Raw genomic sequence first — 20680 nt, forward strand, 5'->3', positions numbered from 1 at the left:
AGAGAGAGAGAGAGAGAGAGAGAGAGAGAGAGAGAGAGCGCATATCAATTTACTAAGGTGCCCCCACAACCAGATATCATCAGTTGATGTTCCGTTCAGAGTAGAATCCCAAGAGGATAGCCCACATATCTGCCCTTTCTCTCTCTGGTCCACCTGAGGGAGTCTCCGTCGGCATCCATCCATGGAACACCTCACATTTCAGAGCTCCAAACGACTGAGGTATCCGTAGGCACCTTGGGTAATCCGTACCTACCATACTCCGTACGCACACCGCGACATTGGCACTCCCACCCACCAACCACGCACACACCCCCTCGAGGTACTTCTACACCCCGGTCATCCTTCTTCGCCTTCTTCTTCTTCCTCTTCCTCCCCCTTCGCTCCATAGCGGCATGCCCCGGGCATGGAAGTCGAGGTTAGAAAAGATGGAAAGGTATCTTTGTAGCGCGCACTGTACTCTACAACCCAGCTAGCACTTGGCACCCTGGTCGCACCCCCAAGGGCCCCCGTCGCGTCTCTGAGAAGTCCGTACTATGTACTCGAGTAGAAGAGGGCCCAGGCAGCCCAAGACCGCCACCCCCCCGCCTTTCGTTTTTCCTTAAACTGTCTGGTTATGGCCGCAGCCCGTGCTACCACCTCACTATCCTCTTTTCATTCACTCCGCAGTTCCCTTTCACCTTATCCTCAATCGAGCTGCTTTTCCCCAACTGACACTTGTTGCTTGTTTTCGAGAGCAGGGGAAATCGCTTGAACCACCAAACGACGTACGTCAAGCAGCCGCCTCGATACCTCATCGAACCTATCTGTATCCATACCCATACCCATACCCGTCTCCTCTTATCCCCTTTTTTTCTTTTCTTTTCTGGGTGGCGTCCAAGAACCCGTTCTTCGGCTCCGTGGATTCCATTGAAATCCGGACGAGAGAGATACGACATCCCATCCATCCATCCATCTCACCCTTCACCCTCACCCTCACCCACTCGGTACCTGACCTGACCCGGTCTTTGCCTGACAACTGACCCTTGGTCCAACGTCTCTCTGGCTCTGGACTCTCGGCCTTACCTTTCCCTCCTGCCCCCCCTCTCAGGTTACCCCCAGTCTCTCTTCTCGGCCTTCTCCCCCCGTCAAAAAAGGGATCCCCCCAAAAAACCGCCGAGTGACCTCGACTCTTTCTCCCACTACCCCCGACCCAAGTTTCTCACTCGAGTCGCGTTTTTTCCTTTTTCTGCGCGGCCACCCCATCGCACCACGCATCTCCGCAGAAATACCTACACAAATCCGCTCGGCTCATAACCCGCACCGCAGCCAGTTCGTTTCGACAGGCCAAGCCTTCCCGCTTTCCGCTGCGAACAAACCACAACCACCACCACCACCCACCTGCTTCCGCTACGCTACCTTGTGCTTGTCTCCAAAAAAGACCAGCTTCTTTCCACCACCAAACCATCCATCCACCGCGCCCGCGCCGCCTGTCAAAAAAATAGTCGCCGTCGACTATTGACTATTTGGGACAAATCTTCATTCAGTCTGTCCGCTATCCGCTGTGGCTACCGACAAGCAACAAGTGCATGTCAGGCACGGAAGCTCCAAAAGTCAAACAAAGCAAATAAAAAATTAAATCAGCAAATTCCTCGCTTCCGTTGGTCGGCAGGGGAGAAAAAAAACAAAAAAGGTACTACTACACACGCAACCGCGCTATCAGTCGCCCGCGTAACCTACCCACCTACCTACCACCTACCACCTACCCTACCAACTCAACTCTCCTACCTGCCATCTTTCTCAATCAGTCAACCTTACCTGCCTTCCCACCTCCACCACACGCAAGGCACCGCATCCGCTCCGCACCAGACTCGATACAGGTTACCTCCCGTTCCGACCTGCCTCCTTCTGCGACAACATCCAAGCTACACACAGCAAGAGCTCATCCACCCTGATCAAGTATAGATCAATCGGCACCACGCTCAAAGCAGTTTCTCCACCGTTTTTTTACCTTTTACTGCCTTGTGATACCATCCAACACCCGCGCACTTGACCACAATGGCCGACATCACCGATCAACACGACCAGACCTCGCCTACCGACCTCGACGAGTCGCAGGTTGGCAACGGCAGCGTCGCCGAGAACAGAGGCGTCAAGCGCCAACGTCCCAGCACCGCCGACGACGATGATGATGATGACGAGAAGGGCGGCCGCGAGCGTCGCAAGATTGAGATCAAGTTCATCAACGACAAGTCTCGTCGCCACATTACATTTTCCAAGCGCAAGGCTGGTATCATGAAGAAGGTACGTTGACAATTCCAATCGTTCCTCAATGCCCAACTCAGCCGAAGCAATCCTCCGCGGAAACTTGCTGCTGCCTGCACCAGCCCGGGTTTTTACTTGTTCAAGATGCTGACCAGAATGCCCACTAGGCCTATGAGCTTTCTGTCCTCACTGGCACCCAAGTGCTCCTCCTCGTTGTTTCCGAGACGGGTCTTGTCTACACCTTCACGACACCAAAGTTGCAACCTCTTGTCACCAAGGCTGAGGGCAAGAACTTGATTCAGGTATGCGCTCTCTGCTTCAACCAATACAAAGTTACAAAAAGAGAGAGAAAAAAAAAAGAAGACAATTCTGACTCTTGACACAGGCATGTCTGAATGCACCCGAGCCTTCCCAAGGCGGCGAGAATGGCGTCGACGACTCGAACCAGGTTGACTCCCCCGAAGAGCCTCCCCAACAGCACCTGCCCCCTCAGGCTGGACGCCAGGGTATGCCTCAATCTCACATGCCTCCTAACTACATGTCCAACGTCGGCATGGACCCTTCTCAGGCGCTCGCCTACCAGAGTTACGTCCAGCAACAACAACGGGGTGGTGGCTACGCTATGCCGCCGCAGTCTGGTCTTCCCCAGCACACGTCGCATCAGTCATGATCGCCAAATTCATCGTGACTTTTGCATTTCCCGTTGATACCAGACACACATCCTGCATCTCCCAGACCTCGGTCGCCGGCATTCGTCATTTCTTCACCCGGCGATGAAGCTCTGGTAGTTTGGCGTTACAGTTCGGTGTTACTAATTGCTGCATCTCGTTCCACTACGTTCTCTTTTTATTTCTCTTGATCCCAATTTCCCTTTTGCTATTACGACTCCGCCGGTATCTCACAACTTGGCCGTCCTTGGACTATAATCTTCAAGGAACACAGTTATTGTGCGATACCGTTATCGCGGAGCGGATTTTAATGCTGTCTAGCTGGGGAAAACACGGGGGGACATAACGAGAGACATGGAGACACTGAGGAGCATGCGATCAGGAGACATGGGGTATGAGTGGCATTACGGCGGCGGCGGTCTCATTGAGCGCGGCACGTCTGTGCCTCGCGACAGGCGGCTTGCTGTCTGTGGACGCGAGTTTGTATGGCATCGTTGGCCATTTATCGTTTTCGTTCGTTTTTTCCTTCTTCTCCAGTGGCGGTAAGGGAGAGTTGTGTGGTTGGAGAAAGCTATGTCTCGCGGAAACAGGGTGGGGGAATTTCCGGCACGGGAGGGGGAAGGTTCTTTTTCAGCACGAGAGCACGACATTCTCACGGCTGGGGCAGGCACATCTTTTTGGAATGGACTGTGATGATTTCATTAAAGTCGAGGATCAACGAGGGAACAGAGAGACGTCGCGCGACCAACTTGGTCCGCTCCAGAACCCGTAATCTCTCACTACGCTGCTCTGCGAGGAAATGTCTTTTGGGTTCTTTTTCTCCGTAGGACTCGGCACGATACCCCCCGGCCCTGGGCACATCAACAAAAAGCTACATTCACACCGCACACTTTCCATCCCTGTTCGCTGTCATCGTTGTCGTTCTTGTCAGGCGCGCTCTTAGTCTGGGATACAGGGGAATAAGCAGGCACCTAGAGCCCGGGGATGCGCCGGTTTATGGGGAAAAGGAAGTGATGAAGAACGGAGGATGATTTTCGAGAATACGGAGAGGATGAAATGTCTCTATACACCTTGTATGATAGTTATATCCGCGTGCGCGCCCCCCTTTTGCGATTATTGTTGCTCCTCCTTTTCCCCCGTCTTCGCACCAGAAATTACCACTACTAGAAAGTCAGGACCTGACGAATTGCAAATGTTGTGAAAACGTTGCAGAAAAGATTGTAATTTACGCGCCGATTTCTGTGAAGCAGTGCTAATTTGAAAGTCTGCGAGATTCGATGCATAGGATGTGGTGGTGGTGGTCTCTCTAGACTCCTAGAGCAGTAAATCCTAGGCAGCCAAAGAAATTGATACAGATAGGTCGTACTATTGACCAATCATGCTAGAATTGATCCGACGTGACAAGCGGTGGGTTGTTTCCGTCGAGTTCTAGGAGAGACTTTTCCTTTCCGTCGCTGACACATTTTTCAGATCTTCCTCCGCTCCCCGCGTCCGTCCGCCCGTCCTCGAACAATTCCGTTTGCGGACTCGAACAAGCAAAACAAAATTTAGACTCGGCTTTGGTTTGGTTTTGGTTCGGCAGTGCGCAGTTGTCCGTGGCGGCATACGTAAAAGTGTGTGGTGTGCCGTCATGGTGACATGACAAGTGATTGAACTCTAAAGCTGGAATGCGAGACACACGAAAGAAGGGGAAAGACAAAAAAAAAAAAAAAACAGACACAAAGAGGTAGGTGCTGGCAAACAAGCTACACTACCTACCACGATGGTGGTGATGAGGAAGGAAGAAGAAAAGCCAGGTCGTTTTTGACAGCTGCCCGACAGCATAAGGTCGCGCGAAGCTTGGTTGTCAAGCGGGAGGCAAGGTTTTCGCAACAGATTTTGGCTTCTGTCCTGTCCATACAAACGGTTGTGTCATTTCTCCTTGGAATTTCCTAATTAATTCAAGCTCGGGCGGGCATCGAGTACGAACGAGCCAACCCCTACCGTCCGGTTGCTTGCTTGCTTGGTAAACTTGTTGACAGTTTGACGTCCGAGGGGAGGGATCGAAGATCTAGGGTAGTAGGTTCCAGACCGCCCGTGATTGACAGAGGTTAAATTTGTCGACATGCGCTCTCTTATTCTTGTTCTTGTCGTTGCAAAACTGTGGATGTTGTCGTCGCATTGGTATGCGGTCCAAATAGCCCGCCGACAACTTTTGCCTGATTAGGTCGAACGGCGGATCTCTGGTTCCATTCACGGCCGATTCAATTCACTGCAGACTCCTGGATGGCGGGAACTCGGGATGCAAGGGGCAGAGTAAGAGATTCGTATGCTGCTTTTGGCCTTCTCGCGTGTTGTGATTCGGTGAACGATAGACCCGCCCGTGGCACGGCCGGCGCAACCTAACTGCTGGGCGCGGACTGACAGTGGTTGTGGACCTACGGGTACTGCCCGCATTGTCCGCCCTCGTGTTTCGCTCCTTGTTACTAATGAGGCGGTGCACGTCCTCAGCGCGGCTTTGGCGACGGCGCCGGTAGCGGGGGTCCAGCGGGGGAGTCGAAGAGGAGGGCAGCCCGTAGGATTGGCGCGAAGGACGACGCACACCCCTCTTGGATGAGCTGTTAATGAAGATGAGGTTCACAGCTACCTTATCCCATCATCGTTGTCGGTCTCTCTCATCTGTCAAACTTGACTCGAATCGTTTCTGGGGATGCAGTGTGCAACTAGCCAGGTCGACTGGAGGAGTTGCATTCAACTGACCGGTAGAGTGAGACTGATCAAGTCTTTGATGTGTCACATGCGCAGCTGCGTGCTTCAACTCTTTTCTTTTGACCTTTCTACAGCGGGGTAAAGTTGACATATTTGGAAAGACGCGTAGCTAGCTGTGAGGTTTCCCGGCAAATGTATGTATCTCTGTTGTTTTTGGTGGAGAAGGTCCTGTCTAGATTTGGACGTGAGCAGGGACAGCTTGTTGCCTTTTTGGGCCTGGCGGGCTTGACGGGATTTGCGGCGAACCGGTCCGCTGCGGTTTCAATGTGGTCAGACGTGATCGGATCTAGATTTAGGTAGACAATTTTCTGAAGCTCTTTCGACCTTGACCTCGTTTGCCGGAGTCCGGGGCCGAGCAGCTATGCGATTGTTTTGATCGTCTCTATAGTCTCGGCAACGGCACATAAGGCTGTATATGGGTCAAACTTGGATATCAGTCCAGCCCTCTGTCTCTGTGTCCGTCAACAAGGATGGACGAGGAAGAGACTGATTTTGAATTGACAGGGTCGGCGACCTCTGGGGCGCTGCATACAGGGTTGAATGCCGAGTCCCCAGGACCCTATTACCTCGACTGGACTGAATGCCGGTCCCGAGGTCATTTCCAGGAGTGCGGGAGACTTCGCCGGCGGTTGGGCCAGTAAGAGGTGTGGCAAGCTTCCGGCTGATATATGGACTCGCCATGTTTGTTTCCTAGTGGTCTAGGGCTCTGTGGTATCGTCGGACACTGCAAACATGGACTGATTCTGCTGGCGTTTGAAAAAACGGTGTCCAGGATTGTCTCCGCGCCCTCCTCTACTCGGAGTCTCGTTCATGATAGCACTCGTCCTCTGGTAGTGAGCCTAGGCGGAGCTCTCGTTAGTCCGGACAATCAAGAACTTTACATCGTCCTAACTACTCCTCTTCGAGACGTTCAGAAAGAAGTGACACCCACAAAGTCCCGAGGCTCGAGGATGGTCGCTTTGTATTGCACAGTGCTCGGAGTTGAGCCGCGTCTCCTTGCTGATAATTCCCCATCTCCGGGTTCAGGCACAGATATCGTGGGCTCCGAGTAAAGCGAAAACCCCGCACAGCCACGGCACTCCCGTCGTCTGTTGTCGTCTTGGTAGTGAATCGTGACCCGATTGGAGCATGGCGGCTGAGACGCAACGGATGGCAGGGTTCAACTGACTTATGTTGTGTCGGACTACTCAAGTTTGTGTTGTGACATCCAAACACAGCCTTCACTCGGAGTTGGTGGTGCAGATATATCTTGCTTGTCTCTCGGTTTCTGATACTGGTGCTAGCAACGCCGGTAGACATGCGGCAACCTCGTAATTGTCTTGGCCATTCAAAGCTCTGCCATAGAGAAGAGTCCGTCGAGGTAGAGCATCGATACATGTTGCCCGTCCCATGTGGAAGTTGCCGTACCCCTCTACAAGATGACCAGGTACCAAATTTGACTGGAACGGAGCATCGGAGCAGTGAAACTTCGAGGTCAGTCTGGAGGAGAGCTGTTCAGATGAAACGGGCAGAAACAAGCTTCGTGGAAGGACGGGTTCTTCGAAGAGTGCGGAATTGGGGGAAACACTCCACATGCTCAGGGCTGCCATGCCATGCTGGGTGACGTCGCATCTGGCACCGCGACTCGAGACGCCAGGGCGCGAAGGGAGGATGCCTGTTGATCAACAATATGAACGTATCCGTACTCGCAAAACATGTGATTGGGTGTACAGTCGACTATTGCTGCAGTCCCAGAAGACATGGACGGGCTGCTGATCTTATCGTTCGTCCTGGGTTGCAACCCCTCGAATTGGACCCTGCCAGCCTGTGTGCCTGTCTGGCTGCTTAGTGATACGCTTTTGCAGGGGCAGAATCTGAGGGCTGATACTCTTTAGTCACCTCCAATTGCATCTCTGGCCGAGCGTGGCGGACAGGTCGACATGCGGCTCCTTTTTGGCTCGACTCATTTGGTGTTCGAAGGCTTGACTTGGACGAAATGGGAAGAGGTCGAGTGGACGGCTTAGGTGATGTCGCACAGCAACGAAGGCACCGACGGTAAGGAAGACTTGCTTGGTGGCTTGATGTCTTGGTACGTCTCACTTGAACCTCGCAGGAAGCGGGGGACGGGGGCGACGGGCTGAGGGAGTTTGAGAAGGTTTCTGCACGAGCCAGGAACGGCACTAGGCATCCTTGTACATGTACTTGCCGCGCTATCACCACAAGACCACAAGAGACGGGAAGGAGGGAACCCCATATTGAGTACCGAATCTGTACACGCAGCTTTACTACTATTGATCGTAGCTGCTTGGATTTTGAAAACCGCGGGCTGCCATTGAATGTACAAACGTTGCTTCGTGCAGCACAACACAGCGAGTGTAATCTCCAACCGGAAGTAGCCGGGTAGTTTCCTTCGCATGCGATTCCAAAAAGAAAAAAAGAAAAAGGACAGAAAAAAAGTTTGTTGATTGTCGCGGTATCCATTTCCTTCGTGGTCGCATTCATCGTCTCTATATGGCATGATCCAGCATCCGTCCATCACTGGAGTCACCGCATCATACAACACCGAGTGAATTGAGGAGATCATTCTAGTCGGTATTGTCTCCGTAACTGCTGCTGATGATTGACTAGTGCTCGCCCATAGTGGCAAAACGGCCAACAGCGAGACTGCCCAAGAAGACGCCGCCGAGAACTGACAGGAGGTACCCAACATTCATTGTCATGACAGCCAACATCCTATGTATGTTAGTAAACGTTGCGAAAGTAAGTAGCGAGAAAAAGAACACATACAGAAGATACCCAACTCCGGCAATGGCGGTGTCAATCACAGCACGAACAGGATCAACGGAGAATCTCCAGGGCCTCCAAATGCCATGACCCTTCTGAACGACAGTGACATTCTCCTCGAGGCCGTTCTCGGAAAGTACCATTTGCTTTGCCATGCTGTCCGTTGACATCTTTCCTGCCATGCCGAGCTTGCCGTTACGCTCACATAGCGGCGCTTGAAGTCCTTGTCCAACCATCGCTTCTCCTGAATAGACTTGAGAGCGAGCATGCTGCGAAGGCCGAAGGCCAAAAAGATGAGGAAGATGCACGTGGCGGCGTAAGTGCCAACGCTGTTCGGGGTCCAGGCCTCGGTATAAAGAGGAGTCTTCAGACTGGTCTGGAAGATGGTCATCATCATCATGCTAATGCTGGAGCCAGTTGAGCCGTGGGTATCGTTCATCGTGCCGGATCCCATATCCATTCCCGGCATAGCATCCGAAGCAGTTGCTGTTCCCGTCGCTCCGTGGTCATCGCCACCGTGTCTTGCCATGAGAAAGCTGTCCATTTTTTGCGAATATCGTGGCGAAGCGGTCGACGCTGGCGTACGAGAACTGGTAAACAATCGAATATTAAGGGAGTGACGGTGCGAATTATGTACGGTTTTACCAGGCTCCAGTCCCGGCCGTGGAGTCAGTTATTATTTAAGATGGGAAGTGAGAGATAGAGCGTCGTGGTCCTTCAGATGGATTTGCCAAGATGAGGGGAATAAGGCGGCACGGGCGATGTTATAGACTGGCAGCGAGAAGGTTTGCGTGGGATCTTCAGACGCTTCAAGCAGGGAGGGTGTTACGAATAAGTCTTCGCGATACTGCGGCGAAACGAGAGCATGTTGTGCATGAATGGGAAGTAGACTTGGCTCGTGCCAAGATGTAGGAGGCGGACGGCCGTGACTTTTTGTTGCGCCTTCCGGAGGGCCTGAAAAGCCTGGTTACACCCTGGTGAGACGGGCAACCGGCCACACTCTGACCTAAGACTGCGTTAGCAGAAGGTTGCGGTATCACGCGAGACAGTCTGCTAAGGCCAGGAGAAGGAGCTGATACGGAATATCAGGGAACGCCCCTTCGGTAACTTGCGCATGGGTGGAGTTTGCGACGATGCCAAGGCGGGGTCTTCTCCACTATGTTCGTTCTCATTGGCTTACGTCCCTTCTTAGCTTCGGTAGCCTAAAAGAGCAAGAAGTATCGATACCTTCCCCTGCTAACAATTCTTTTCTCTAGTGACACCGTCGCACCCAAACTCAACCTCCATCCATTGTGCTCTCAAACAAACTGCTCATCGCGTGTCTCGACATCGGCCGTTTTCTCCCCCGTTGCTCGCCTTTCCTTCATCGGTCTCCCACAAAACTTCGAATGAATCACGAGACGAAAGAAGAAATATTGTTGTTGAGTTGAACGTTGTTTGTTGGCTACCCTGTGCCCAATGCAATTGCCTACCTTATCTGGACGTTGTTTCCGTCAATCGAACCTCGAGCCATACCCGCACGATATTCTATGACAGCCTCACGCCTCTTTTCCAAATATAGCTCTACGACATAATATCTGTAATTATTCGGAGACAGCAGCATGGGCCACTTAGGGAGAAAGTTCCAGGCCAGCCGTGGCTCTGCTATCAACCATAGTTCCTGAACAGGGGTCGATGGTTCGACGGTCTGGAGTTCCTTGCCGACCACCTCAACTATGGTGCTTGGCAGAAAAGACTTCAGCCCAATACGTCTCCAAGACTGTTCGAAACGACTCATACGGCCTACGTTGTCCACAAGAGCTGAGACGCTGTGTCAAATATCGCTGCCGAGCCCAGAGTTTGGTATTTCATCACATTCATCCGAAGTCTCGGGCCACCCTATTCTCGGCCATCCCAAAGCACCACCAGGGGAGCTCGTCCCACAATCTCGCCCTAAGCCCGCCAATCGCAATCGCAGCCTTTCGATCTCTGCTCTTCCATCTCCCAAAATGTGGTTGATCCACCGATGGGCGAGCACGTTTGATGCTTAACCTCCGCATCATCGCCCCGATACATCGTCACGCCCCACTTCTCGCGTGCGATTAAGTCCCTGCCCTCCCCTGAGCACAATGACCGACGATTCTTCCGAGTCCACCACTATTCGGCCGAGTTTCAGGGGCCTGGAGTTATCTTCAGTAAGCAAGCCCCGTCAAACATCGATGTCCACGTGTAGATGCTGTATTGGCTGATTTGTGAGGAACCAAGAAATTCCTGGACATAAAAAATCAGCATGGTCTGGCGTTTTGACCACCTGATCGATTGGCGAATCAGCTCAGTAATACTTACGAATCGGAGAGTTCGTTCACGGATAATTCCATCCTCAATGAAATGATTCGTCGAGTGTTTGGCAAGCGAAACAGGAACCCACGACGACATAAATTACGGCATCGCCAGCACACAATGGATGTTAGGGGACTCTGTTTCCCGCAAAGGCTTTCTCCTGGGGGCAGCCTGCTTCTCTACATTGCTATTGATGTCAGGTACAAATCTAGGCGGCGACTCATGGGTTGATCTGCAATGATCCTCGGCATGGACGACGTCTGTCAGGATGTCAATGCTTTCGAACCTGGAGATCCGAGAGCCGCGTCTCAGAGAAGAGGGTGTGTGAGAAGCCTGAACACAACTCAACCACCTCCCGCTGCCACTTCAAGATAGACCGCGCCACTATATGATGACGGGAATTGCCAGATTTCCGCAAAACGCAACTGCCTACATTGTTCCAATCTGCTATATTGGGGTGTAAATGCAGCCAAGGTTCTCGGAAATCTTCGAGTTCTTGAATTCAGATGGTGGCAATTAGCACATCCATGAAGCTTCGACTTTACCACAGAGATTACTTTCCCTGGATCAGGGAAGCTTCTGATATATACATATACTCTGTCGAGCTGATTTGCTACCAACGCAAGAGCAACTGCTCACGCCTCACGTCTTGCCTATTTGATGGTGTCGGCATGGTCGCAGCTCGAGTATGCTGGAAGAAATCGCACATGCTTGAAATTCGAGCGCTTGGGTCCAGGCTAGTTCTCGAGCAAGCCCCGAATACCAGCCTATACTCCCCGGAGACAGAATCGCGGAGAGAGAGAGAGGCTTCGCTCAGTTCTATCCTTGATTTCTTGAGCGCTTGCCCGAACATGAGAACTGCGGGGACGCGTGGAGACCGCAACTTTACAAGCAGGGGTCACCGGTGATCAGTGACCCGAGTCTGATGCAACCCTAGCGACACTGAGATTAGTTGAAGTCTTGCGATGGTTCTTGCTCGCCAGCACAGAGTTCTTTGAACTGCGCCTATTTCTCCTTCGAGGATATGCGTTCATGTTCCCCGATAGCATGCAGCTGTCCGTGAGCGTCTGACGATTCCAGCAAACGCTGAGATATGTCTCGCCAAGTTTACGGCCCAAGTTGATTTCGAGGCCTGGCCAACATGCGGATCGGCTGGTATGCTTCGGTTGGGCGCTTCCGTGGCTATCTGCCCCTGGCCGAGGGGAAATGATCTGCAACAAGCCGCAGAACCATCCACGGGAATTGAATGGTTGATGGCAAGGTTGGTCCAGGACAGAACACAGGGCATTCCCCAAGCTGCATCCAACCCAAATCGCGGGGCCGGACCGGGATCAAGGGGCGACTTCGCATTTCGCCGAGCCTAATTCGACGACTTGCAACGAACGCCCTTGCTAACTCATCCAAAGTACGTGTTTGCCCTGTTATCAATCGCAACCTAGCAATCAGGAGCTGACCTCTGACCCAGGCATTCTACACTCGTATTAAAGCTTCACCGTGGAAACGTTCAGCAATGGCAGTCGCTAATCTACTTGCGCCTGCAGCAGTTCAAAATGTTTGAACTGAAGAACAAATATAGCTCATATTGTGTTCGGCTCACCTACTTGAGTATGGTTGCCTTCGGTCGCATATAGTTCCCGCGGAGCTCGACCATCTAGTACATGATTCCAGGCGACCTTGACCATTGCCGACGGCAAAAGCACCGGCGGAAGCTTTGATCAGTGGGGTTACTTCGATACTGTGTCTATTGTCTGCGCAGCATAGACGTCGCGCATTGATCCTACTTTTGAATCCAGGGGCCTGGCAATAATGTATATATCAGTACTCAATGTCGCGTAACATTAACGGCAACGTTCTTGCAGCAGCCGCGTTCTCTTCCACGAATCGGCACGAGCCCAGGAACATGGGTCTTTACCTCAGAATAGTTTTCCGCATGATCAACTTACAAGTCGAACGATAGTACAAGAGTCAAATTCTGGACCAGAGGCACAGTAGATGTCGCCTTCCGCCTTTACTATGGATGCCACTTATGGCAGGGACGTCAGCTTCAAGCGATCTCGAAGTGTCAGATGAGAACTTATTGCAAACCCTTTTCACCACGATCCCTCGTTCAAGAAACTCCACAACGATATTTTCTCATCATTCTAATGACTCCAGATCAACCTCTTCTGACCAACTATTGGCAAGACTAGGAAAGCGACAAATTATGTCGGCAAACCGGTATGTAAGATTGTCGTCGTGGGAATCGTTAGTTTGCGTCCAGACGTTCAGCCGCTGCCGCTTCGAGGCTGCCGCTAGGCTCGAAGAGGAACCGGAGGACGAGCCTTGAGGCGTTCTGCTCGGGCGCTGATCTGCGTAGGAGCATTCAAAAGACAACCACCTTGGGACCATTGGAAACGAGATTAGGTACACCTCAGCCCGCTGATACCTCCTCCTATTACTCCGTACATCCTACCGCATAAGGATTGCTTACGTGGCGCGGCTAGACATGCCCTCTTTACCAAGGAGGCTGACAAGGCCCTGGTTCATCCCATTTTATCGAGTTTCGTTGCAGCCGACGAAGACAAGCCATTTGTTCTTCTACATTGATGGGCGAAAGAACGACAGAGGAGAGTATGAAGGACTTCCGCCATCAACGTGCGCCATCCTACCGACGTGCTGAACGGCTTTCACTTCCCGACTCTCTTCCCCCCTTTCTCTATCCGAGTGGAGAAATTACGTACGGCTGAATGATGCTTGCGTCTTTGGTGCAATGAAGCAAGTGACTCGATTGCCAAGGAAGACGCACATATGTGACAACAAGCTGGGCCAGTCATATGGTCAGATCACTGGAAGCTGGGCAAGACGATGCCTATGTCTTTCCGTACACCCACCCTCACGTATCTTGGTGAGTAGGACAAAGCAAGGTAGAAGGAGTCAATGCGGTTGGTCGGCGAGAGTCTTTGCCACTTCCGATTCAACAGTTCCCGTTGAGGGGTGTTTCCCACCCTCTCCAGAGCGTCAAATGAATTGACGGTCTATCTTCAGTAGCGTTGATGCCAGGCCTTGTCAAACAATCGGTGCACTCCATGAGGGTAACCAGTGCTCTCAGGTGTGTTACCCAGCTGCAGCTCGACGACCGACTCTTGTCGAATCCGCACGCTCAAAATGGCATGGCTTCTCAGACCTATACACTAGTGGTGCCGCCGGCCTTAAGAGAAAGGGGGAAAAGGAGATGGGCTAGAGGTTCCCCGGGAGGAGGCGCCTCGCACACTTTCGCCAGGCCATCGCGTGGGAGTGACAGGAACGCTTGTCCATGGGTTGGTCTCCGCCCTACCACCTACCTTACTCTAGCTTTTCTCCCCCTCTCATTCCACCCTCTCGCGTGTGTGTGTCTCAGCTCACGTCAGGTTCTCGATTCAGCTCCGCAGCCGGATCGCTTTCACTTGCCCCGCTACTCTATCCTCCCCCCCGCTTGCTTGGCTTTGTTCTCCATCAGGCCGGAGCATTTCGAACTGGCCATCACGGCTGTGTATATCAGGAGGAAGACCTTACCAGCTCCGGACTGGGGCAACCTCTCTGGTACATTGAATCTTCGTTTGCGCGATGGGGCCGAGCCCATCAAGCTGCACACTCTCCGCAGATAACCGACATGCAAGGGAGTCTAGACTCTTCCGTATTGATCGCATATCGCTTCTTGATCAACCTCGCGTATCTTTGACGAATCCCCAGCGTGCTATCCAGCAGCGGGATAACGCGTAGCGAACTCTCACGGACACTCCGCTCATCAGGTCAGTAAAATGCTCATCATCTACGACGCCCTGGTCACTGTACACCTATCCCCACTGTTATTAAGATACTGACTTAAGCTTCGTGACTGCAGTCTTGGAATACGGTGGGCGACTCATGTGCGACATGACATACGGAAGGAAGAAAAAAAGTTGCAGAGGCTGCCCGTGTAATCACTGCACGGTGTTTTCCCTTCCATCCATTCCAACTTAACAGCCTCTCCTCGGACAGTTTTTTTCTCTCTTGCCGGAACGAGGTTAATACCTACCGAAGCAGAGAGGGCTGGCTGACGAACATGTGGTTTGCTTCCCCGGCGATCGACTAAGGAATCCCCAACGCGGTCACACAAGCAACGTCCTTCTTTCGTCAGAAGCATCCCATCTTTCTCGATCTCCTTTGAAGGAGGAGAGTCCCGAAGAGCAAACTTGGCCCAAAAGAGCATGGAAGAGGGGGGCAGGTCTGATTTACTGTGTGTTATGTTCCTCCCCCCCCAATGTCATCTGATGTTTTGAGTATGGCGCGCGGCGGCGGCGCCCAGCGCCTCTTTTTTCATCTGTTTTTTTTTTCTGCAGAGAGCGAGAAGACCGACACCTGCCATCCCATCCTTTTTTTTCTCCCCCTCGCACTGATCTCATGCGGCCGTTCACGCACGCCAGCACGTTCCCTTACGCCCAAAGCCCCAAGCTCACCAGGAGCAAAACGAGAGGTGAGAAGGAGAACCAGCCCAAAAGAAGCCAAAAAACTAGAATGTACGCCCTGCCCGCCAGCCTTGTCCATTCCGTTCACACCATCCTTCCCTATGCGCTAGCCTCTGCACGTAATCCTCACTAGGCCACGGCTCTAATCTGCCTTTGGCTCAGATGAGGGGGGAGGAAAAGGATGAGAAAGTGATTCGATCAGTTTCGAGCATCTATAGACTTCTGTTTTGATGGATTCATACAGCTCTGTCTCAAATGGTAATTTCTTGCCGGCTCAGTCTCTGAAATCCTGAGAGCGAAGAGATGCCGTGCTCTGCGGATGTCTAATGTTCTAGGTTGTTCGTCCGTGGAGCATCCCGAACACCACCACGGTCAACATTATCGATCGAGCTTAGATCTTTTGAGAATAGGGGCGAAGATTTATTGTCCTTCACATGCCAATCTATCGTCATTATTGTGCTTCTCTCGTAGCTCTGGAGTACCGTTGTGACACTCTGTGAAGCAACGGGCTCATTACCGTTCGCGAGACTTCGATATATGTGTAGAGCATTACTTATTTCTCTCGAAATTTTCATATCGGGTCGATTGCCCAGGGAACGCTCTCTTGCGTTTGTAATAATGTACAGTCACCTGTCTCTTTGATAATCTTGGTATCTCCCAAAGCAGTCCCCGATGCCCAACTCCACTATACCACCTTGATAACCTGCGACCTCTTGCGTACAAAACCCGACCGTTCCAGATGCCCGTCCAAACTTTGACAGTGTCAATGAGTCAACCTTGACCGTCGTTTTAGGCCATCCTCCGTCATCGTGACCCATCCGATTCATGAGTGCCTGCGCCAGTTTCCGTTTTCCCGATATATAGGTGTTCCGTGGAGCCGTACCCAATTTGGCATCGCCCCATCCCGCATCCGTGTGTAGCGAGGACGATGCCGCAACCATTCGCCGTAAAAACAAACCCGACCCCATGTGTCCTGTCCAACTGGTCCTCGTGCCCACGAGTGATTTTCCCGAAAAAGCATATAGCGAAAGAAAGCTTTGGGAACGAAAGAGACCACAGTCCCAACTGGCCCCCTCTATGACCCTGGTAGTCTCTTTCCATTAATGTTCCGTGGTGTCGGTATAACGCCGGGGTTTTCGTGTATAACCGTGCGTGTAGTAAAGAAATGATACGATGTACGGCTGGTAATCGAATTAAAAATAAGTTTTCAAGAAAGATTTTCTCCGAAGCGTCTGTTGCTAGGCATTGTTTCCTCGAATGCCACCCATGTCTTTCGAATTTTCGTTACGTCCGTGGATCCCCCACGTTGTAATTTTGGCGGTTTCATGTACAAAGGTATTGTCATCGCGGTCGTAAGCCACGTTGACGCCTGGCTACCTAAGTTGCTGATGACCACCCTCCGGATATCCAAGAGACCGCAAATGATCTCGGCCGTATATTCGATAAAGCGAGTCGAACATTGAAGGTCGTGAGCGGCAATCTGTAAGCAACTACTCTCGCTTGAGTGGAGGAGTCCCGTCGTCGGAGTGATCTTGCGAGGAGCGTCGCCCGTTCTCGTTCTGGCCATCACCCTCCTTTGAACCACATCCCTTAACTAGACGGTGCCTCTGTGATGTCTGTCAGCTATTGTTCATCTCCTGAAAAAATCTGCTGTGCAACTATCTTGGGGTGTAAGAAACCGACCTTCAACGCGTCCTTGCGAGAGAAACTCTTATCGCAGAAATTGCAAGGGAAGGGCTTGACTGCAAGATGAATCCTCTTATGTCTCTTAAGGTCGTGGTTACGGTTGAATGACTGTGGGCACTGATCACACTTGAACGGCCGTTCAGCCTGCGGGTTTGGCTGCCCCCCGTGGGTGTGGCCGTACATTGACGGTGCGAGATGGTGTGCTCCATAACCGCCGGGGACACCCATACCGGTTACGAGTGACATCTGGTGTCCAGGGGAAGTAAGGTTGGACATGATCGGTCCTCCCATGGATGGAACATGATAACCGGGGTAGCGGTAAGAACCAGGAGGTGCCATCGCGGAAGGGTGCTGGAGCGCAGCAAGTCCTCTACCGGGGCCCACCGAAGTCGTCGGAGAAGGAGCGGTGGGCGAAGTGTGGGATTGTTGGTAGGTGTTAAACGATTGCTGGGGGGCTGATGATGTGGAGTAGTAACCGGGTGTCGCTGGTGGTCGTGACTGGGTGTAGGAGTCAAGATGGGAGTGCAGACCGCCGGGCGTTGGAGGTTGCGTCGAGACAGCACCGTGAGATCCAAGAATACCACCCTGAGGTGTTGGTGGGCCCTGGGATGGTAGACTGACTGGTGTAGATCCCGCTCCTCCATGAGGATAAGCCTGGAAGGACTGGTGCGTTTGCCCGTAGGGCGGTGGAGGAAGACCCTCGCCAGTCGCGGGTGATTGCGAAGTGCGAGAGTAGGACATTGGAGATTGCTGATCGTAGGTGCTCCCGCGGGAGGCATACTGAGAGGTCTGAACGAGCCCCTGGGGCGTCCCAGAGCTGAGCTGGTAGGAACTCGAGGGCGTGGGCCATGATCCGTGGCCGTTTCCTCCAGGATAGTAAGAGCTTTGGGAGCTCGTGGTGTTGACACCGGAAGAGAGCGGGCTGAGCCCTTCACCTGGCACTCCTGAAGGCGATGTTAGACCAGAGCTGGCGGTTACAGGAGAATGTTGAGTATTTGAGGCAGCGGAGGAGGAGGAGGGAGCCGACGGCGTAGCCATCGCGGGGGCTTGCCACGATGATGGCGACTGCAGAGGCTGATTGTGAAAACTGAAAGGGTACTGATGAGAATGTCTACTCATACTCGGTATATCTTGGTTTGTCGACGGAAGATGGAAAGGGGGCAAAGCTTGTGTTGCTTGTCTTCGAGCCGTGAAGCTCGAAGAAGTCTCCATTGCCATTTTGGGTAGGGGGGTCGCGGTGTTTGAGGTTTTGGTGATTTTTCGAATCCTCCTCGTTCTTTCCTGCCACAGGCGAGCTCTTGCTTTTTGACTGGGTGTTTTTGGATAGTTGCTGCCGGGCGGACTAACCCAGCAGGCACACTGGACCTGTCGGTACTTGTGCCTGACCGGAAGATTGGTGGAGCAGGAGCGGCAGGAGCAGAAGAAGCGGGAGCACAGAGTCTGAAGTGACGTGACTGAGCTACCAACCTTGACGGTAATGGGGCGCGGCGGATGTCAAGCAAAGTAAGGCACCCGGGTCTCTTTTTCTCTTCTCTCTCTCTTCCTGTCCTTCTCCAGACAGCTCGGAAACAGCTGCTGTTGGCGGGTCCCGTTCTAGGGATGCGGCGTCGGAGCTGAAAAAAGCTGGAACTTCAACGCGGTGTTTAGGAATGCCACAGATGAGAGGCTGCCGCCGCTACTGGATTCGACAACGATGATGACCGGTGACAGTCTAACACGGCGCAATCAGATGTCCAAATTTGGTGGGTAGTGGAATGTCGTGACCTTGGGCTTTTGGGGGCAGGAATGAGAGAAGAAGGCAAGACAAGACAAGACTAGACAAAGCTGACGAGAGTGAGAAGGACGGCTCAGGTAGCCAATGTAGGTAGGTAAGATGGATAGGTAGGTAACCAGGAAAGGTAGTGTCAGGTATACAAGTATTGTACGGATTGTCGGGCCCCAAGATGAGGAGAGGAACGCTGCCCTGGGAGTAAGGCTTGATGGAAAAGGTGGATTGGGTTCGGAGTAAATAGATGGCAGGCCCAGCGGACGGGGTCGAAAGGAAGGCTTTGTGTGCAGGTTTTTAAGCTATCCTTCGAGCGAGATGTCGAAAGGAGTTATCGTGCGTCGATCACCTTAGTTGCCAGTCCAGTCCCGTCTACCTTGCCAGTGTGGAGAGGCGGCTGTCGAATATATGTAGCTCGTTGATGGTGCGGGACTTGGATTTGGGACACTAGACCAGGTGCGCTTAGGTCAAGGCCAGCCAGCCCTCTAGCTCGGGAGGGCTGAAGGGGGCTTGTGAATGGGTAAAGTCCAACACCAAATGCTACCAGAGGACCCTGGGCGCCTCAGCTCCAAGTACCGGGGGTGGGTTGTGTGTCTGACAATCCAGGAGAAGAGATGGTCTATGAGGTACGGAGTAGCGCCTGCCCTACGACACGGCGAGAATGGACAGATAGACGCTCAGGTTGAACCGTCCCCGTCCTATCCTGTCCTGTCTGGTCTGCTGCTCCTGTTTTCTCTGCTATGCTGCTAGTTACCAACAAGAGTGACTCTGTTGGAATGTCTGATGAGCCAAAAGGGAGTAGAGGCGGTCGGTCTCGAGATAGTGTGTGAGTGTGAGAGAAAGAAGCAGGATGGGAGATGTGACAGAAATTCGTGCTTTTCTCTCCTCGTCAGTGTCTCTCCTAAGAGCCTGTCTCTCTCTTCTCTCTGTTGTCTCTGTGCCAGTCCGTACCCGCCCGACATTCGTCGAGTCCCAGCCGGAAGAAGAGTCAAGATGCAGAAGAGGAGAGCAGTAGTTACTCGCTCGCTCACTTGGTCTGTCTGTAAGGCAATGAGATAGTTGAGGTACCCCGAGCATGTACTGTAGGGTCTTACCCTGCCTGGGAGAAGGGCAACAGTGGCGTCTCTTGACTGTCCCTCCTGGGGCTTGGGACAACGAGGTCTGGGCGTTGAAGGTCCAAGGAACACAAGCAGGCTGCCGGGACGGGTGAGCTTGGGGCTCCTGAAGAAGGGGGTGCGGGTGCTCAAAGGTAGCCGGCGGCTGGCTGGCTCCCTCGCTCCCTCCTCTCTGGAGATTAAGAGTTAATACCTACTTCATTGATGGGTGAGCCAGACTGAAGACAGCCTCTCTTGCCGGCGTGGATCAAGTAGGTATCAGGAGCGCGCGAGGCTCCTTGCTTTGGGGAAACACACAGACGAGGAGGTGTGAGGACAAGAAGGGGGTGAGGGCGTGAGGGTGTGAGAGGAGATGAGTGGGCAGAGAAACAGAGAAATCCTCGATCCAGGGGCGTGGGTGTGGTCATAAGCGTAGAAGCCCGAGCTGGATTGGGAATGGCGATTGGGGGTGAGAAGTCGTCTGGTGTTCCAGCCAGGTCTGTCATCGTTCAGTTGGCCATTTTTCAACCAGCTAAGGGGGGTGGAAAGCACAGGAGGACAGAGAGGAGGGGCCAACCTGCCAGCCGGAAAAGAAACGATGAAAGAAGCAATTGGTGGCGTGGACGAAGGAGAGACGACGGGTGATGTAGGTATGGTAGGTATGCCTTGTAGACGGTTCCAGGTACCAAGTAGTCAGGGCGGGTGAGGCAGTGAATTGAGAGACAGAGCCCCGAGACGGAGAGACAGAAACCAGAGAGGAACTGGAAGACTAAAGTGAGTGAGAAACTGTGAGAGCGAGAAACTGAAAGAGGATGAGAGATACAGAGAAACGGGGAGGCTACTTGGCTGGAGGCTGGAACCCTGTCTGGCCCGTCTCTCTGTCTGGCTCTTCCTCCGTTGCCGCACAGGTGAGAGTCCCCAAACCGCACTCCA

The 20680-nt window shown here is 52.7% G+C and overlaps 5 protein-coding genes across 5 annotated transcripts; 2 read left to right on the top strand and 3 right to left on the bottom strand.

The window, feature by feature from the left end:
- The first annotated feature begins 619 nt into the window (after nt 1-619).
- HER10_EVM0002162 (SRF-type transcription factor) lies at nt 620-4583 on the top strand. The gene is made up of 3 exons (XM_035471887.1): nt 620-2280; nt 2409-2543; nt 2627-4583. The coding sequence occupies exons 1-3, from the start codon at nt 2035-2037 to the stop codon at nt 2909-2911; spliced, it is 666 nt and encodes a 221-aa protein (XP_035332244.1). The 5' UTR covers nt 620-2034; the 3' UTR covers nt 2912-4583.
- A 2294-nt stretch (nt 4584-6877) lies between these two features.
- HER10_EVM0007380 (uncharacterized protein) lies at nt 6878-7246 on the bottom strand (the record flags this gene model as incomplete). The annotated part of the gene is made up of 1 exon (XM_035476938.1): nt 6878-7246. The coding sequence occupies one exon, from the start codon at nt 7244-7246 to the stop codon at nt 6878-6880; it is 369 nt and encodes a 122-aa protein (XP_035332870.1).
- Nucleotides 7247-7713: 467 nt separating this feature from the next.
- HER10_EVM0003792 (ctr copper transporter) lies at nt 7714-9537 on the bottom strand. Its single transcript, XM_035473456.1, has one exon. It carries the CDS (start codon nt 8962-8964, stop codon nt 8458-8460), a length of 507 nt encoding a protein of 168 aa, XP_035332425.1. The 5' UTR covers nt 8965-9537; the 3' UTR covers nt 7714-8457.
- Nucleotides 9538-10135: 598 nt separating this feature from the next.
- On the top strand, nt 10136-10450 carry HER10_EVM0012154 (uncharacterized protein; the record flags this gene model as incomplete). The annotated part of the gene is made up of 1 exon (XM_035481555.1): nt 10136-10450. The coding sequence occupies one exon, from the start codon at nt 10136-10138 to the stop codon at nt 10448-10450; it is 315 nt and encodes a 104-aa protein (XP_035333471.1).
- Nucleotides 10451-15761: 5311 nt separating this feature from the next.
- Nucleotides 15762-20109, bottom strand: HER10_EVM0010315 (uncharacterized protein). Its single transcript, XM_035479779.1, has 2 exons — nt 16886-20109; nt 15762-16809 (listed from the first exon to the last, which is right to left on the bottom strand). Exons 1-2 carry the CDS (start codon nt 18104-18106, stop codon nt 16693-16695), a joined length of 1338 nt encoding a protein of 445 aa, XP_035333229.1. The 5' UTR covers nt 18107-20109; the 3' UTR covers nt 15762-16692.
- Between the last annotated feature and the right edge of the window lie 571 nt (nt 20110-20680).

Source organism: Colletotrichum scovillei (assembly GCF_011075155.1).
Source record: "Colletotrichum scovillei strain TJNH1 chromosome Unknown Contig00006, whole genome shotgun sequence".
Taxonomy (NCBI): Eukaryota; Fungi; Ascomycota; class Sordariomycetes; order Glomerellales; family Glomerellaceae; genus Colletotrichum; species Colletotrichum scovillei.

Coding starts and splice junctions, on each gene's coding strand:
- HER10_EVM0002162 (XM_035471887.1), top strand. CDS start 2,035: ATGGCCGACATCACCGATCAACACGACCAGACCTCGCCTACCGACCTC. Junction 2,281..2,408: donor AGGCTGGTATCATGAAGAAG/GTACGTTGACAA, acceptor AATGCCCACTAG/GCCTATGAGCTTTCTGTCCT. Junction 2,544..2,626: donor AGGGCAAGAACTTGATTCAG/GTATGCGCTCTC, acceptor CTCTTGACACAG/GCATGTCTGAATGCACCCGA.
- HER10_EVM0003792 (XM_035473456.1), bottom strand. CDS start 8,964: ATGGACAGCTTTCTCATGGCAAGACACGGTGGCGATGACCACGGAGCG.
- HER10_EVM0010315 (XM_035479779.1), bottom strand. CDS start 18,106: ATGGCAATGGAGACTTCTTCGAGCTTCACGGCTCGAAGACAAGCAACA. Junction 16,810..16,885: donor CTCGCAAGGACGCGTTGAAG/GTCGGTTTCTTA, acceptor CAGACATCACAG/AGGCACCGTCTAGTTAAGGG.